The 15,718-nt window shown below is 35.3% G+C and overlaps 1 protein-coding gene across 5 annotated transcripts in view; it reads right to left on the bottom strand.

The window, feature by feature from the left end:
• Positions 1-15,718, bottom strand: part of Kdm5 (Lysine demethylase 5) — a 589,167-nt gene that overhangs the window by 153,714 nt on the left and 419,735 nt on the right. For all 5 annotated transcript variants that reach the window (XM_090384917.1, XM_090384920.1, XM_090384918.1 and 2 more), the window contains one exon: positions 2,125-2,296. In XM_090384917.1, coding sequence (XP_090241043.1) covers positions 2,125-2,296 — 172 coding nt within the window. The remainder of the gene's footprint in view (positions 1-2,124; positions 2,297-15,718) is intronic.

Below are 15,718 nucleotides of genomic sequence, written 5' to 3'. Positions count from 1 at the left end.
AAACAATTAAATAAGTTCAAAATAAATATAATATACATTGTTTCTTCAAAAAGTTTTGATTATTTACAAACCATTTCCTAAATCTATTTTTTATAATAGTTCATATTTCAAAACACCTTGCATACATTTTAATTGTGGGTCTAATTACACTCTGTATAAACTGAGTATCTCATGTATGTTTGATTATCTGAACTATTTAATTAACTGAACCAACTGTGGTTCCAATTAGTTCGGATCATTGACGTTCTACTGTATTATTGTTTTTCTCATATACATTTTTATTGACAAAAGTGTAACAAAAAAAAAAAAAAAAAAAAGAATGAAATAAAAGACATTATTTCAAAGATGCTTTAATAAAGGTATTAAAAAAAATCATAACAAAAATGTAACTTTTAGCTTACAGAACAAATTTAATATAAAATGATAAACCTCTCTTATATTATAAATATAAAACATCAATAAGACTTTTGTTGCTACACAATTTACGACAGATACTTTACATCAGGCTTATACTTTGTAACTTTTAGAACTGTGCACGTAGCACTAGTTTCATCTGTAAGACTACTACTCCTTAACAAAGTTCATCACTGAGAACAACGACTCACAAGAATATGTTGATGAGAAAATTGTTAGTAATGCTCTTGCCAGGTTTTTTAAACAGACAAAAGTTTCAGGAATGGAATTCAAAAACTTTTAATACCTCATTTTCTGCAGTTTTCTTTGCTAATCCTATTACTAATCGTTTCCTTTCAATATTTTCTAAATCAGCTCTGAGGTCGATAAATTTTTGCCTCCAAATTGAGCTGATCTGAAAATCAATCAATTGCAACTCAAAATCATCCAGGTCAATTCACTGAAAAATATTCAGGTTCAGTTCAGCTAGTTTTACACTGTCTGCAAACTTAACAAATTTTGCAGTTACTTCCAATTCTCTGAACTTGACAAATCTTGAAGAAAACTGTTCAATAGTTGAATTCCATGTGCCATAGGTTCTCCACCCCTACTATAGGGAATGCTAAATGTTTGTGTAAATTTGAGGCTTGTTTTTTGTTTGTTAGGAATTTGAAGGAGCTTAAATTTTCTGTGCATATAATGTTATTGAAGAGTTTAGTTGCTAGTAGTCTTGTTGCTTTTGACTTTCTGGAAGTTTCTGATTTTTGTAATAAATTAAATGTTTGTGTGATTGATTGCCTATGTATTTGTGATTTGCATTACATTCAATACACACAGCTTTAAGATCCTTCTTAGGATATGATACTGCTTACTTCCTTTCTTAAGACATTGTACTGCTTATTACTGTAATGGTATGAAATTGAAATGTATAAATTCTCTTATGGGTTTTTCCAAGTAGTGCAGATGCACAATTTCAATTAATTAAATCAATTAGTTGAATGTGTGAAAATTAACTGGTATTGCTCATGTTTATGCATGATGTTTGTACCCACAAGGAAAAAGCGTGATAGCTTGCTACTGCAATAACCAAGCAACTTTATGATTTGTTTGATGATTCTTTAAAATAGAAAAAAATTGCATATTGAACCACTTCTGAAATGAACGTCCCACCCTTTGTCCTTATTAAGTGCAACATCATCAATTTTTCTGCTGTCAGACAATAGATTTGTTAATTGATCATGATGCAAACCAATCTAAAATTTTAGTCACAAGGCAATTTTGTTTTTCTGGACAGGCTAAGAGACAATACTAAAATATGGGATGGTGAAACTCTATATACCTACACTTCTATACTGTTAGGGATGATAAAGTGTATGGGCCATTTCTCTTTTTTCAATTGGGCATTTATTAATACCAGTTATCTTGTGGTTGATTTCCCAATGTCAGTGGCTGTACCAAGCATTTCATTTCATCAATATGATGCACCACATTTTCACAAAAATTACAATATTCTTGAATGAACAACTACGATTGCTGAATTAGGCACGGAGGGCTTATTCCTTAGTCCACTTGTGAAAAAAATAATCAAAATAAATAAATAAAAAAAATATCCCCCCACCCCTCCATTATGTTTAACTGAAACACAGAAATGGAATAGATGTTAGGGTAATCTAGTATAAAAAAAAAAAATCAATTTCTTGCAATCAATACTGATATGGCTAAATAACTTACCGTGAAACCAATCTTTGCACAACTCACATTGAAGCATGTTATTAGTCAGACTTTTGCGGCATACACAGTAACGGGCATCTCCAGTATCCTCAGCTCGTTTTCGAAGGTTTCTAATGCGTAACTGATGCATTGATTCTATTTCTTGCTGTTCTGCTTGTTTAAATGCAGCCACCTAAAGTGATAAATAAGCCAGCGTAGTATTAGTACTTGAAAAATTATTTCATAACGGTAATCCTGAGATACCAAAAAAATGGAATGCAATTTAGATCCATTTCTTTTTATCTAATTTGCATTACTTAATACAGATGAAAGTAATTTGTCAAAAAATACTAATTAAACCAAATAGAGTTCACTCTATACCAATAATTTTGTTGAAACAGTGATTATAATTTAATGAAATAGTGAAATAATCTAATTATTGAACCCTGATTGATCAAAGCTCAATAATTAGAACTAACTGAAATCAGGATCAATTATGGATTCCTTTCCTACTAATTTCATATGACATATTTCTATATTTAAATACTTTAAATTACTGAACATATAACAAATTTCTGATGTTTGTGAAGTTATTGTTTCCTGCATTAAGTACTGTTGGTAACTAATGAGAACTTTGGAAAATTTTACAATATTTTTTTAGTTCAATTAAATTTATACTATTCTGCAGGTGACCTTCTATCCAAATTTGTCTACAGCTGTTTATATTATTAAATTATTAAATTAATCAAATCACCACATCATCATCACTTGTGAATTCAACTCCTTGGTCTTCCAATTCTACCAACATAATAATAAGAAGAAAAACTTATTATTAAATAAACTACCACAAAAGAGTAAGTGATGTGTGTGCATTTCTTACATTTCAGGTGCACTGATTTTTTCCATTTTCTGTGATTAATAAAAATGAAATTCATATAACTAATTGACTAATATATAAGGTAATCCTATTCACTTCACTGCACATATCTCACAAAGTAATATTCACTCAACTTTTTTTGTGATGCACTTATTTCTTCATGGATTTAAATTCACCTACAGCATACAAATAATCAATCTGATTATGTAAAAAATAAAAATAAATAATAATAATTGTCACATTAAAAGAGTTCCAAAAATTCTGTAAAAACCTTTCCACTTGGAGTTGAGTTGTTTCATGGGGACAGACAGTGAGGCCAATAGGTGCATTATGTATTTGCATGTGTCTAAAAAAAACAGTACTAGAAAATGTATTCTAATTCACATTTTATGACATTTGTTATTCACAATAAATCCCAATAAACAGCATTAACACCGCTATAGTACTGCAGGAGTATTTCAATGCAGTAGCTGAAATAAAATCAAAATTCATACGTGTTCCTGTTACATTTCGATTATAGAAAGATCTTTTTGCTCTCAGTGAAGACCCAGCACCGAGTACTTGGTGTTAAGGCTTTGGCTTATGTTCAACTTGCAGACAAACATCCTCAGCCATGGTTCTGCCTATGTTGCCAATTTCTTTTTAAAATTGTACAGCTTCTCTGAATAGGTGAATCCAATATACATTTAAAAATCTCAGACACCAACAGAACAACTGTTATGAAGATTACTTGCTTGTCATCAGCTGGTAGGTAGTGGAGAATGTATGCCAAGCTGCAAATAATGTATTTTGTTTTAAGTGAACAGCTAAGCCGTTTATGTAAGAACAATTTCATTTAAAAAACATAATGACTATTATGTTTGTCTTTAAATCTAGAATTGGGCAATGTTTGCCTTACGAAATGCAAAAGTTGAATAAAAATCAAAATAATTGCCTGTTACTTGCATATGATTTTGATCATGGAGAGACTTGCTCTCACTGAAGACCAAGTGCAGAGTACTCTGCATTAAAGCTTAGGCTTATGCTCAATCTTATAGACAAATGCCAATATCCTCAGCTCTATCACCTAAATATGTGAATCTGCTATCACATGTAAAAATTTGAGATACTGCTGGGACAGCTGTTTCAAAGTTTATTGCCTTCTCACTATTTGGCAGGTGGTCTCTAGCACCACCACCACCACCTTAAAAACAAAGACAATTTACTACGTTATAGGTGGGCTAATCCATTCTGCAAAGTGGGTGGAGGGATAAAGGTCAAGAACTAATTCCAGTAGAGCTGAAGCATTTATTCATTAGTAGTGTTTTTGCTGGCATTATTAGTGCTGTTGTATTTGTATGTATATTTGTCTTGTGATATTTCAGCTCATAAAAGTGCTTTGAAATTTTTAATAATGCCTGAAAAATGCTGTGTTCTTGGATGCCATGGAAATTATAAAAGTGGTCCAAAAGTATGTCTTTGGCTTTCCATTGAAGGATACCGTTTTAACTAACAAATGGCCAAAAGCTATACCAAAGAAAAACTTTGTGCCATCTGAACATTCAAAAGTAAGTTTGCTAAAATAAGTTTGTGGCACATTAATAATAGTTATCTTAAATAGTGGTATTTTAACAGTAATGAAACATATATTCTTTATAACATATATATTCTTTAAAACATATATTCTTCAGAATACAGAAGTAAATTTTGTCAGAATTTCAGCTTTTGTGGTTTCATTTATATATAAAATATTAATTTCATGTATTGGATACACTGAAGAAAAGTGCATGCTTGTTTAAGAAATCAAAAACTCTCGATATTTGTACAATACATAATGTTAATTTTATTTATTTAAACTTTTAGTGTAGATAAATACACAAAGTGTAATATGCAACCCTTTATAAATTATAGGCCTATGTACGCGGACTAAGGTATCCTTAGTTGCAAAAGATATTAACAATCATCTATAACTAGGGTGTTAAACTGGTGGCCCGCGACAAAATTTTTGTGGCCCACGATGCCCAAAAATAAAATGTTAAAGTAAACAATTAAAAAGGACCTATTTATAATTCTAGACTATAAGGATTAAAAAACCTCTGTAATAAATATAAAACTAATCATTTTAATTGATAATAATTAAAAAAAAGACTGGATCCATGGAGCCTTGATTAGAAAGAACTAAAAATATAAATAGTAATTTCAAATGAATAAAAATTGAAATTATTATCTTTAAATAACATTGTAACTTTTTAGTTTATTTCTTTAAAAATAAAATATTTATTTTTTTAAATATTTTTTAAATGGAGAAATCTTAATCTAAATTTCTTTTACATTTAAACTAATATTAGAATATTGCAAATGCAGCGTTTTTTTATAATTTTATCGAAAAGATACTTCATTCATACTAGTTTCTTTGTTGGGATCTGTTGTGTTGTGTGCTATCTATAATTTAACTAATACCTAAGTAATCGTTTTTTAAATTTTATAATTTTAATTTCAACTATAGAATTTATATAGAAAATGTCGCTTTCAACACCAGCCAAGAAAAGAAAAATTGATAACTGAAAAACTGAGTGGGAGCTGAACTATTTTTGTATGGAAGTGAACAGTAAAATTACATGCTTAATTTGTAAGGAAAATATTAGTGTTGCTAAAGAATACAACATTAAGCGGCATTATAACTCTAATCATAAGGAACAATATTCGGGCTTCGAAGGAAAAACAAGAGAAGAAAAATTAAAAACAATTAAGAAAACAATTCATAGTCAATGACAAGTATTTACAAAATTCATGAAAACTAATGAATCAGTAGCAAAAGCAAGTTACGAAATAAGCTATTTGTTAGCAAAACGTTCAAAATAGTTCATGGATGGTTCGTTAATTAAAGAATGTATGATAAAAGCAGCTGAAATTGTCTGTCCTGCAATCGTTTCGCGATATTTCATTATCAAGAAATACAGTGGTAGAGAGAATTAGCGAAATGGTAGCTAACATCAGTTCACAACTACAGGATATATCTACAGAAGTCGTGTTCTTTTCAATTGTGATTGATGAAAGTACAGATATACGAGATGTTGCTCAAGTTGCTGTATTTTTTCGTGGTTGCGATAATAACATGAGGATCACCAAAGAATTGTTGGAAGTTATCCCTCTTCTTGGAACTACGACTGGCGAAGATATTTTTTCTGCTGTGTGGAGCAATTTTAGAAAAGTGTAAGCTTCCATCTGACAGACTTGTGTCTGTAACAACTGACGGTGCTAAATCAATGACAAGGGACAAGGTATTCTTGTATTGATTGCGGCCTCCAGGGTTACCCCTATATACCGCTGTAGCATCTGTAGGTTATTTATAGCCGGCAAGTGTGTGTAAGTGTGTGTGTGTGTAAGTATATATGTGTGTTGTGATGGTTGTTGTTTGCCGGCCCTGGAGTCTTAGCAGCCGGGAGGCAGGGAGCAAGCTACCTGCGTCCCGACTCCCGTCCCTAGCCACGTGGAGGCGCTCCAGGAACTATCTAAATTACACTTAGTGGGATTCCAACAAGTGGAATCCCGGTTATAGTAAATAATGAATAGGGAGGATAAAGTAGGAGAAAAGAAAGTAGAAGAAGAAATGGGAGCAAAACACTCTCTCAGGAAAAAGAAGAAACAGGAAAGAGGAAAACACTAGTTGGAAAATCTAACAAGCGAGAGAGCTTGAAGAGGTAAAATTTTGAAGCCTGAAGGCTTGTACATTTGAAAGAAAGATTCCCCTAGCCGGGAAGGAAGCCCAACTTGCACCGACAAGGGGAAAAAGAAAAGTCTCAAGGAAAGAACATAGGTAATGTACAAGTGGCTATTAGATAGCCACTTAAAAGAATAAATTAAGATAAAAAATAAATACTTATGTCACCGATATGAAACATAGCAGTAAACATATTAACAAATTACACTGCATAAGCAGAGAGTAAAATATACAATATTTACAAAATAAGTAATTAAAATCTTGGCTGAAAAATTAGTCAACCAAGAAATTAACAGAAATAGTCAACCAGAAGAAATGCAGAAACTTATATACAAAACACAAAGAGACAAACAGAACTCACCCAAGGCAAAGATATGCCAAAGGCAAAACCAATAAATACTGTACAAATAAATTAGTTAACCGAATCAAAGCAATTCTAAATTTAAATCTAAGTATAACAGATCAAAATAATAAGTTAAGTATTAAACAATAATTAATTAATATGCAGAGAAAATGTCTCTGCACAAGTAATCTAATCTATAAACATATGTACATAACCAGCAAGTGCAAAGCTGCTACCACAAGCTGCGAAAAACAAAACTTGTTTCAAATAACAAGACACGTACAATTAACAATAATGCATAGGTAAGCATTAAACAAAAAAAAAAAAAAAAAAAAAAATGGATGGCAATTGCCAACAAAGCAATTGGATCTGAGAGGGCGGGGAGAGGTCCATCCCACCCCTCAGAACCAAAACCCATTTACAACTAAAAAAAAAAAAAAAAAAAAAAATGCTAGACTAAGAACTATATGGTACTAGCAAAAACCCAACTGATTGCAGCTGCAATCAGGCAGGAAAGAAAAATACAACAAATAATCAGCCCCGCAGGAAAACAAAATTAAATCAAAACACAAGCAGCAAGAGAAGCAGCCAGCAGTAAGACAGGCTAGAGAGGAAAATCATCTCACTCAACCAGAATAGCCAACTGAAGGTTGGATCTGAGGGAGCAGGGAGAGGTCCATCCCACTCCTCAGAGCCAAACAGACAACGCAAGAAGAGAAAACTGTCTCTTCAACATAATAATGAGCTAACTACACAAGTAATGTACAATAAAAACATTTAAGATTAACTGCTGATTTAAAACACAATAAAATCAGTTACTCTCAATTCTGAGAGCAAACAACAAATCAAACAAAAGCAGCATGATATTAACAAGATAATTACAGTATTTACAAAATACATACAATTTAACACAGAAAATCATTTCAGGCAACCCAGACAGAGTTCGAAGTGGGAGAGGGGAGGTCCATCTCTCCCACTCGGCCAGGCAAAAACCTGAAACAAGTCTCCAGAAAAAGACGCAAAAACTCTGCGTCCAAAACACAAGACAATTTAGGCAAGGAAGAAACTCCTCTCAAAAAAAAAAAAAAAAAAATCAGTACAGTAATATATATAAATATTAAGAACAAATAACGAAATCAAGGGTTATTCCTTGATAAAGCCGCTCTTCTCCGGAAGACACTATTAGCAAAAGAAGAGAAGGCAGAAAGAGAGTCCGCCGACCCAACCAGGCGCCAAAAATCATCTAAATTATATACATTTGTACAGATAGACAATTGTTGTCTTAAATCCACATATAAATTACAATGTAGGACAATATGTTCAACCGTCTCCTCAGAGCCACAAGAGCAGAGAGGAGAGGGGACGAGTCCAAATCTATACAAACGAGAATTAATTCCATGTCCCGTGATTAAGAAAGTGGGAAATAACCCAAGTTGAAGCCAGTTAAAATTTTTATCTTTAATAAAAACACGAGGAAAGAAAGCGTATGTGATTCTGCCGAGAGAGGAATCATCCCAAGAGTGTTGCCACTCTTCCAAAGCAAGATTGGAAAGTCTGGCCAGATCAACATTTGTAGAGTTCTCATAATTATTAGCAAAATCTCCCACAGAGGCAGGAGAGAGAGATTTCCTATGGTAAGACAAGAAATGCAATATAATTTCCAGGTAGATAGGGAGACGACCATTCGTCTCCCTATAAATGCTCCCGCTAAATCAATGACAGGTGAAAATCGAGGATTTGTGTCGAAATTGATTAGAAAATTACAAGTTGAGTACCCAGATAAACCGAAAATCATGGCTGTCCACTGCCTTATTCATCAACAAGTTCTGTATTTAAAAATATTAAAAATGGACGATGTATTGAAAACAGTAACAAAAACAATCAACTTTATTCAAGCGAGAGCACTCGACCATCGGCAATTTACTTCTCTTCTTAAAGATTTAGAATCTGAGTTCGACGATCTTCCTTATTATACAGAAGTTCGATGGTTATCATGCCACAAAGTTTTAAAGAGATTTTATATGCTTTTGGAGGAAATAACAGTTTTTCTTGAAATGAAAATGTATCAGTTATAAAAAATCCTTTGTGGATTAAGGATTTGGCATTTTTAATTGATATTACAAGCCACCTCAATAATCTTAACATTTCATTGCAAGGTAAAAATAAGTTAATAACGAACATGTACGACGCAATAGCAAATTTTGTACAAAAACTGACGTTGATTAAAAATCATTTAAAAAAAGACGTTTTGACCCATTTTCCTACTTGTGAGCAGTTAAAAACACAAATCAAAATTGCTCTTTCTCACAATATTGTGACAAAATTGAGGAAATCAAAAACGAATTCGACAAGCGTTTTAATGATTTTAAAGAGTTAGAAGATATGTTTTATTTTTGTTGGACCTTTTTCATTTGAAATCGAAAAAGCTCCCACTTTGATTCAACTGGAATTAATTGATTTCCAAAATGATTCATTTTTGAAAGACAAATGTCGAGAAGAAGGAATTCCAAAAATATATTTTTACTTAGGTGAAAAATACCTGGAAATTAAAAAGTTCGCTGCGCAAATTATGTGGTACTTTGGGAGTACATACTTATACGAGCAATTATTTTCATGTATGAAATTAAATAAAACGGCGTATAGATCAAGACTGACAGATAAACATCTTTCCGACATACTGAAAATTGTATGTTCCCAGTCTTTGACTCCTGATGTTGAAAAACTAGTAAGGGGTAAACGCTGGCAGATTTCTGGGAAAACAAGTTAATTATTTTCATAAATATATTGAATATTTAATTTTTAAATAAAAATAATAATATAACAATTATATATACTAAAACCAAAGGAATGCAAGGCAGCCAAAGTAACACACCTCTATTAGTTACAATTTATTAGGAAACGTTTCGGAAATTGTTATTGTTACACAATCCATCTTCAGTCTTTGTAGCAATTTCCGAAATGTTTCCTAATAAATTGTAACTAATAGAGGTGTGTTACTTTGGCTGCCTTGCGCCCCTTTGGTTACCAGTTCATCAACAGCCACTTTACTCCCATTTCTTCACTATACATACTAAATTCTAAATTACTTGTATTCTGTAGATCTCTGAATAAAAATTGAAATGTTAATTACATATGAGTTTTAATTATCCTGATTATGCTACTGAATCCTGAATCAATATATAATATTTAAGAAATTTTATGCAGCCCGCGAAAATCATACCATCACACAAAATGGCCCGCGACAGAAATGAGTTTGACACACTTGATCTATAAGATGTAAAATAAGTAAAGTGAAATATGGAAGAGGGCATAATATTTTATTTATATATTTCATATTGTTAAAGGCATGCGAGTTTCATTTCGAGCCATCCCAGATAGTTAGATGGATACATCTAAATTTTATGGGAAAAACACTATAGACTTAAAGCATCCAAAAACCGAACTGTCCAAGCTATTTGTCATCACAGGCATTTACAAGAGACAGTCCAGAAAAGAAGGGAAAAAACTTTGAGTAGGCCCTGGAAAATAGCCTTCTTCTTTATCTTCGCCTTCTTCCCAAGTTTATATGGGGGTTGGCATTTCCATCCTTAATTCTTTTCCTTCATTCATCCCTATCCTGGGCTTCCTCTCTCCTCCATCCTCTCTCTTAAATCCTCTGCCACTTTGTCCTTCCATCTCAGCTTAGGTCTCCCCCGCTTCCTGTTCCCTATCACCTCAAACTTTTCACACTTCTCCCCACATACTCCTCACTTCTTCGTTCCACATGTCCAAGCCACCTCAACCTAGATTCCTCAATTTTTTTACTCAGAGGCCCCACCATAACCGTACCTCTGATGTAGTTATTTCTTATCCTGTGTGGTGTGATGAGGAAGGACAGGATAAGAAATGACTACCTCTGATGTAGTCATTTCTTATCCTGTCCTTCCTCATCACACCACACATCCATCTTAGCATCCTCATCTCCACCACTTCCATCTTCTTCTCCTGGGCCCTTCAAATCGCCCATGTCTCAGCACCGTACATCAATGTGGGTCTAACCACAGTTTTATACACTCTTCCCTTAATTCTACAATTTACTTTCTTATCACACAGCACCCCACTCATCTTTCTCCAGTTCAACCATCCACATTGCACTCTATGCTGTATTTCTGCACTCAATCCTCCAATCCCTCTCAACGTTCGATCCCAGATACTTAAATTTCAAAACTGATGGTAGCTTTTCCTCTTGCAGTTTTATAGAACTCTCATCTTCTCCATTCAATACCACATATTCTGTCTTTGTTCTACTTATCCTCATGCCTCTTTCTTCCAATGCTTTCCTCCATTCCTCCAATTTCTTCTCTACCTTTCCTTGGGATGGTTCGCACAGTACAATATCATCTGTGAACAGCATACTTCATGGTGCTCTACTCTTCACGTCTCTCACCAACACATCCATCACCAGATCAAACAGATATGGGCTGAGAGCTGATCCCTGGCACAGTCCAACTTCTACATAGACCCCCTCAGTCATACCTACACTACTCTTAATCTGAGTCACCGCTCCCTCGTACATTTCCTTCACAAGCCTTATGTACTTTTCTGATGCACCCTTCTCCCTCATGCATCTCCATACCTCTTGTCTGGGCACTCTATCATATGCTTTTTCCAGGTCTAGGAACACCATGTGCAACTCTACTTGCTGCTGTTGTTTGGTTTTTAGGAGCATTAGCAACTAAGGCCATATTGCTCCAGGGATATGCGGTGGTCATTCCCTGACCTTTTCCGCATCCTCCGTATTTGGTGGCTCACGGGCTTGAACCCCAGTCTAATCAAGAAGCATGTGCTACGCACTGCTGCTCCTGCCCACCTCGCTACGGAGGCGCCAACTCTACTTGCATCTCCCTGTATCTTTCCATCACCTGCCTTAAAGCAAAGACTGCATCTGTTGTTCCTCTTCCCGGCATGAAACCAAACTGTTCCTCTCCTATTTCCGTCTCCTGCCTTATCCTTCCTTCCACAATTCTTTCCCAGATCTTCATCGAATGAGACATTAACTTTATTCCCCTGTAGTTCCCACATTCCTGCACATCACCCTTTCCTTTACAGATTGGCACAAGTATACTTTCCCTCCACTCATCAGGTATCCTCTCCTGCTGCCACAGTTTTTCCATAAAATCCCATAGGATATCGATCCCTCCTTTGCCCAGACTTCTCCATACCTCTACTGGTATCTGATCAATCCCTACTGCTTTCCCCCTCTTAATTTTTCTGAGTGCGCTTTCCACTTCTTTCCTGTTTATGCCTTCCACTACTCTTTCATTCGTCTCTCCATCCTCGCATAATGCTCTTGGGTTTTCCTCATTTAATAACTTTTTAAAATAGTCTTTCCACCTTTCCTTAACCTTCTCCTGGATAACCACTCCTTTCTCATCTTTTATCTGTTTTATTGATGAGAAGTCCTTTGATGCCTTGTCTCTCGCTTTGGCTATTCTCATCAATTGCCTATCTCCATCTTTCCTTTCCAGTTCCCCATAGGCCTCGTCTACTGCCCTCACCTTTGCTATTGCCACAGCCCCTTTTGCCTCCTTATTTGCTTCTTTAACTTCCTGGCTACCTGTTAAATTCCATCTTTTCTTCATCTCCTTTTGTTTTATCACCGATTGCACTTCCTCATTCAACCACCAAGCCTCCTTTCCCTCCGGCACCCCCTTTCCTGATGTTTCCCGAACAGCTCTTCTCCAACTTTCCTTATGATACAACTATTTAACTTCCACCACTCTTGCAAGTCTTCCGGTAACTTTATTCCTTTTAGCACCTTTTCCCTAAACTCCTTCCTCAAACCCTCCTCTTTCAATCTTCACCATTTTATCCTTTTCTTCCTTTGTCTTGAATATTTCCTACTTTTGTCCGCTGCAGCCACCCAATCGACCACAAGCAATCTATGTTGTGCAGACACACTTTCTCTGTTTATCACCTTGCTGTTCTTCATTTCCTTTAGATGCCTCCTTTGGCATGATATAGTCAATCTAGCTTGTCCTTTCCCCACTCTTGTATGTTATCAGATAGCTTTCTTTCTTTTTGAAGTAAGTGTTAACTATTGCCAGGTCGAATGCCACTGCATGTTCTACTATCCTTCCCCAATACTCCATCTTCCATACACTCTTCTTTCTTCCTAAATGTCCATTTAAATTTCCCCCAACAATCAACCTCTCTTTCTCAGGTATTGCCATGACCACTTGATTCCTTTCCATCCAAAAACTGTCCTTTTCTTCTTCCCTGCATCCTACTTGCCGGACATATGCACATACTATTATGGTCAAGTGTCCACCCACTTCCAGTTTAATGCTCATAATCCTATCACTCCTTCTGTTAACCTCCCACACTCCATCTTTTAACTCCTTATCAACTACAATAACTACTCCATTTCTTCCTCTCTCATGCACTCCCCTAAAGAACAACTTGTACCCTTCACTGAGCTCTTTTGCTTTATTTTCTTTCCACCTTGTCTTTTGTAGGAATAGAATCTTCACTCTTCTTTGCATCAAATCCACTATCTCTCTACTCTTTCCATTCATCATCCCAATGTTCAAATGTTCCTATTCTAACACTTTTCATCCTGGAAAATAGTATTAAAAGTAAATATGATTATAAGAAAGCTCGAGAATTTCTTATGTTTGCACAACTAGCAGAGTGCCTGAATAGATATACAGTACCTGAATGCTGGCAAGTTATTTAAAAAACATAACTGATATTTTCATATTTAATATTTCAGCTAGCACCTTCCATTTCTTTAGAATGCAAAATTAGTTTAATTATTGATTCATCTGAAACCTAATTATACTGATTGCAAAGGTGGAAGCGTACTGGGAAATTCTTTTGATAGTAGAATACTGACGCAGCTACAATTGCCTATGATTCATGATTCAAAGCTTATTGTTAAATTATAAAGACGTCATTTATATTTTATCCATGAAAAAAAATTACCGTGGGTTTGGAGAAATAATTTTAAATTTGCTAATTAATACCATTATCAATATTTTTCTCAACAATTATTGTAAAAAGAAAAAAGATGTAATGATTTTAATGTATTAAAAGCAACACATAAACGTAAACTCCAAACATTGAAAAAAAGGCTAAATTTAAAGTAAAATAATTTCTGTTCAACTATAGTAATCAAATTATTAGATTTAATGAATAAATGTACACATTAGTTGAATTACAAATTACATGTAAAACATTCAAAATGGAATAAAATAATTAACTATAAAATGTGGTGTCTTAATTTTTTCAGAATTTTATGGTTAAAAAAAAAAAATTATTACAATTGTTTTGTAATAACTACCGCAATTCTATGGATTACCAAAGATCCACAAACTGGGTATTCCCCTCAGACCAATAGTGTCGTGCTGCAGTGCCCCAACGTACGAACTGTCAAAGCATATCGCGCGCCTCCTCTCACCTCTTGTAGGAAATACTTCACCGTTAAAAATAGCAGTGAATTCATCCACCTCATTAAGGACCTGTCAATCCCTGACAACACTGTCATGGCATCATTTGATGTGATTTTTTTATTCACTTCAATTCCCGTCCAACAGGCTGTGCACTGCCTCAATATATGCTTATCAAGCAGCATCTTCACTTTTGAGGATTCAGTCTATCAGCAGGTACATGGCACTGCTATGGGTGCCCTGTTAGTTCCATAGCAGCCAACATCGCCATGGAAGATCTGAAGGAGTGGATACACTGGAACCCACCTACACCTATTACAACATGGTGTAGATACGTTGATGATATTTTTACCGTAATACCACGTGGCTCTGAAATGGCACTACTGGAATACCTCAACTCAACTCCTTATCTAATTTCATCAAGTTCACCACAGAGTTAGAGGTCAACGATGCGCTCCCGTTCCTGGATGTCCTAGTGCATCACGTAGGCCCACATCTAGAGACTTCAGTATACCGCAAACCTATGTGGTGCGGTCAATTCATTAACTACAGATCCAGCCATGCACCCTATTCTCCAGGGCTTGGAGCCATTCCAGGACTGATACAATTAGGCGTAACGAGATCTCCCATGTGAAGGCAGACCTAACCAAATGTGGTTACCCATCCCATGTGCTAGGCAGATGCCTATTACAGGCACAAGAACTCGCATCCCACCCAAGACCACCGAACCAAGACGGTATATCGTCTGCCTACATTCCCTATTATCCAGGTGTGTCAGGGTGGATCTCGAAGGTCCTTAGAAATTACAACATCAAATGCGTGCAGTTACCCTGCAGGAACCTACGTTCACTTTTCACCAGTGTGAAGATCCCTGTCACACCTGTCTTGCGCAGCAATGTAGTATATCGCATCACCTGTAGAGACTGTGACAGTTGCTACATAGGAGAAACATCAAGGCGTCTCCAAGATCGCTTTACGGAACATGACAGAGAGCAATCTGGCTTGCCGAAACTGACCAGTCCGCAGTCGCGGAACATTTTTGGGCCACCAACCACGATCTTGATCCCAAACGTGACTTTGAAGTAGTAGACCACTCACGACACTTTCGCCACCGCCTATGGCTAGAGTCACTTAACATATTAAACAATCCAAAGGCAATAAACCGCCACAGAGGCATACGTCTACAACCCATCCTAGAGACAACTGTTTTAATGCTAGATGATCAGTGGAGTAAAAGCAGGGCACATCCATGCAACAACAATGGC

This window comes from Mastigoproctus giganteus, chromosome 11 (genome assembly GCF_048544385.1).
Source record: "Mastigoproctus giganteus isolate SK-2022 chromosome 11, ASM4854438v1, whole genome shotgun sequence".
NCBI lineage: Eukaryota > Metazoa > Arthropoda > Arachnida > Uropygi > Thelyphonidae > Mastigoproctus > Mastigoproctus giganteus.
Note: the sequence above shows the minus strand (reverse complement) of the source record. Positions and strands in the feature narration are given on the sequence as shown.